Source organism: Brachypodium distachyon, chromosome 1, assembly GCF_000005505.3.
Source record: "Brachypodium distachyon strain Bd21 chromosome 1, Brachypodium_distachyon_v3.0, whole genome shotgun sequence".
Taxonomy (NCBI): Eukaryota; Viridiplantae; Streptophyta; class Magnoliopsida; order Poales; family Poaceae; genus Brachypodium; species Brachypodium distachyon.
The window spans coordinates 70,234,219-70,237,193 of NC_016131.3; the positions used below are offsets into that span (position 1 = coordinate 70,234,219).

At 51.8% G+C, this 2,975-nt stretch overlaps 1 protein-coding gene across 1 annotated transcript; it reads left to right on the forward strand.

The window, feature by feature from the left end:
• Positions 1–1,275: 1,275 nt before the first annotated feature.
• On the forward strand, positions 1,276–2,975 carry LOC100822405 (tryptamine benzoyltransferase 2). The gene is made up of 2 exons (XM_003561925.3): positions 1,276–1,746; positions 1,869–2,975. Exons 1-2 carry the CDS (start codon positions 1,378–1,380, stop codon positions 2,838–2,840), a joined length of 1,341 nt encoding a protein of 446 aa, XP_003561973.1. The 5' UTR covers positions 1,276–1,377; the 3' UTR covers positions 2,841–2,975.

A 2,975-nucleotide genomic window follows, 5' to 3' on the forward strand; every position in this document is an offset into this window, starting at 1 on the left:
TTAGGATAAGGAAATGCCATCTGGTTATTAGTTATTTTTTATCAAGTTTCGATGAACATTCAAGATGCAAATCGGATAAAGAGATTGTGCCAAAGCCAAGCACATATGTGATCACCAACCCAGATTTTGAACGTTTGCTACTCCTTAGATCACCTCCCAGCAAGGAAATGCCAGATATTTGTTTGATTAAGTTTCGTGCGTACTATACGAACATCCGAGATACAGATCAAGTGAAAGAGGTTGTGCCAAATAGCCAAGAAGTTACAATGTGATAACCAACCTGGATTTTCAAATAAGTAGGTAGGTATTCCGTGTTCACTCATAGTTTATATTATTTCTATTTTATCTAAGAAATGTTTTTCACGGTTCTCTTTTGGACATTCCTTTTCTCTTTATTGTGCTTTAATTTTTCAAATGGTATTAAGTGTATATATGTATGTAAGGAATATATTAATTGTATTAAAATTGGGGTCCTAAATTTTGAAATCAGAAAAGATTAGATCTGGGAGCCACTAATTTTTGAAATGTCTAGGAGAAGTACCATTAATCACCTTCTAAATTGGCTGGAGTAGTAAAGATTGTTAATCTACCAACTGCATCAAGTCTCTGTTTTCCATACAGTGTGGTTGCTGAATTCTTTTACTCGTACTACATCACAAATCCTATAGCTTTAGAAACCTCTGGCGAGAGGTATACGGTTTGACAAAGTTATTTCAATTCCTGGTGATGAGACTTTCAGAGAAAAAAAAATGTTTGACGTGCCACGTAACGGTCGCCCTCCCTTATTAGAATAGTCGATGGCTCGCATGCACGTCAAACCCGAGTTCCACGGGAGAAGAGGTGCCTGATCGAAGAAGGCAAGGCGCATGGAGGAGCCGATCGAGACGTTCCCCTCAGCCAGTCAGCCTAGCCTTGGTCCGAGGATCGGCATGGAATATTGAGTGCCGGACAGCAACGGCCGCCGTCGTTCAGAATAGTCACCTTGAGTATATCTGCATGCAGTTCTGCAGGCACGGAAAGATGTGAATGCCTTAATTACCCTTGAAAATCGCTACAGTTTGACTTGATCAGCGATCGTTCGTGCATGCGTGCGTGCGTGCGCCATGCATGGACTATTCCGTTTTTATGTTTTGCAGATGAATGCAAAACATAATGCACACATATATGCGCGCGCGAAATTAATACGAATGTGCCACGAAACCAGCTCGAGTTGCCAGAACTCTATATAAGCTGGTCGATGCACGCTGTCCGTCTCATCAAAAGCACGTACGTACGTACACCACACTAGCTAGCTCTCGACCGAGGTTACAGCTAAGGTACATAGACCACATACGTCTGCTTGTTGGTTTGGTACGAATATATATCATCAGCTGAATAATGGAGATTACGGGCACCACGATGCTGAAGCCGGCGTACCCCACGCCGCACCCGCTGGCCGGCGACAGGGTCCCGCTGACCATCTTCGACCGCGCCGCCATCGACACTTACGTCCCCATCGTGCTCGCGTATCCCGCCCCGGCGCCGTCCAACGAGGCGCTCAAGGAGGGCCTTCTCAAGGGCGTCGCACCGTACCCTCACATGGCGGGCCGTCTCGCCGTCGATCACCGGGGCCGGCGGTTCATCCATCTCAACAACGAGGGCGTGCTCGTGATAGAGGCCGCTGCGACGACGGCTGTCTTGGCGGACGTGCTCGCCGCTGGCGGCATGACCACGGACGTCGCTGACTTTTATCCTACTGTGCCGGAGGTGCTGCCACGTTACCTGGCCTGCACATTTTATATTTGCATGCATGCAGGTCTTGTAACCAATAGGAAACTAATGAACACGCGCTGACAATGACTGTTGCTACTCTTTTTTTTGAACTGCAGGAGAGCGTTGGAGAGGCGCTGCTGCAGATCAAGCTCAGCCGGTACAGGTGCGGCGGGCTCGTGATCGGCGTCATGGTGCACCACCACATCGTCGACGGCCACTCGGCGAGCATGTTCTGCAGCACGTGGGCGAGAGCCGTGCGCGAGGGCAACGGCTTCAGAGCGCCGTCCCCTGCCCTCGACCGCGCGGCCACGGCTGCGCCTCGCGGCATGCCGAAGCCGGCGTTCGACCACCGGTTCATCGAGTTCAAGGGATCGCAAGGCAGCAGCAGCGGCGGCGAAGACAAGTCTTACGAGGTCCTTCCAATGGACAAGATCAAGAACCTCACCGTGCACTTCCCGGCGGAGTTCGTCGCCGAGCTCAAGGCCCGGGTGGGCGCCCGCTGCAGCACGTTCCAGTGCCTGCTGGCGCACGTGTGGAAGAAGATGACGGCGGCGCGGGGGCTGAAGCCCGAGGAGTTCACGCAGGTGAGGGTGGCCGTGAACTGCAGGGGCAGGGCGAGGCCGGCCGTGCCCATGGACTTCTTCGGGAACATGGTGCTGTGGGCGTTCCCGAGGCTTCAGGCCCGGGACGTCCTGCGCTTGAGCTACCGCGGCGTGGTCGCTGCCATCCGTGACGCCGCGGCGCGCATCGACGATGAGTATATCCAGTCGTACGTGGATTTTGGAGGGTTGGCCGACGCGAACAGAGAGGATCTACTTGCGACGGCGGCTATGGGCACGATGCTCTGCCCGGACATTGAGGTGGATAGCTGGCTTGGGTTCAGCCTCCATGATCTCGACTTTGGCACCGGCCCAGCATCGGCGTTCCTGCCGCCGGGCTTGCCGGTTGAAGGGCTGATGGTGTTCGTGCCGTCACGCGCATCAAAGGGCAGTGTCGACCTTTTCATTGCCGTTGCGGAGGATCACGTTGCGGCCTTCCAGAATGTTTGCCACTCCTTGGACTTGGATCCTCTCCCAGCGAGGATGTAGGATAAGGAAATATCGGAGTACGTACGGTTGTTTGGTTAAGTAATTTTTTTTATTTTTGAAAGGGGTTGTTGTTTGGTTAAGTTCAATTTGTACAAACATTCAAGATATAATAAATCAAATAATGAGGCTTGGGTA

Coding starts and splice junctions, on each gene's coding strand:
- LOC100822405 (XM_003561925.3), top strand. CDS start 1,378: ATGGAGATTACGGGCACCACGATGCTGAAGCCGGCGTACCCCACGCCG. Junction 1,747..1,868: donor TTTATCCTACTGTGCCGGAG/GTGCTGCCACGT, acceptor TTTGAACTGCAG/GAGAGCGTTGGAGAGGCGCT.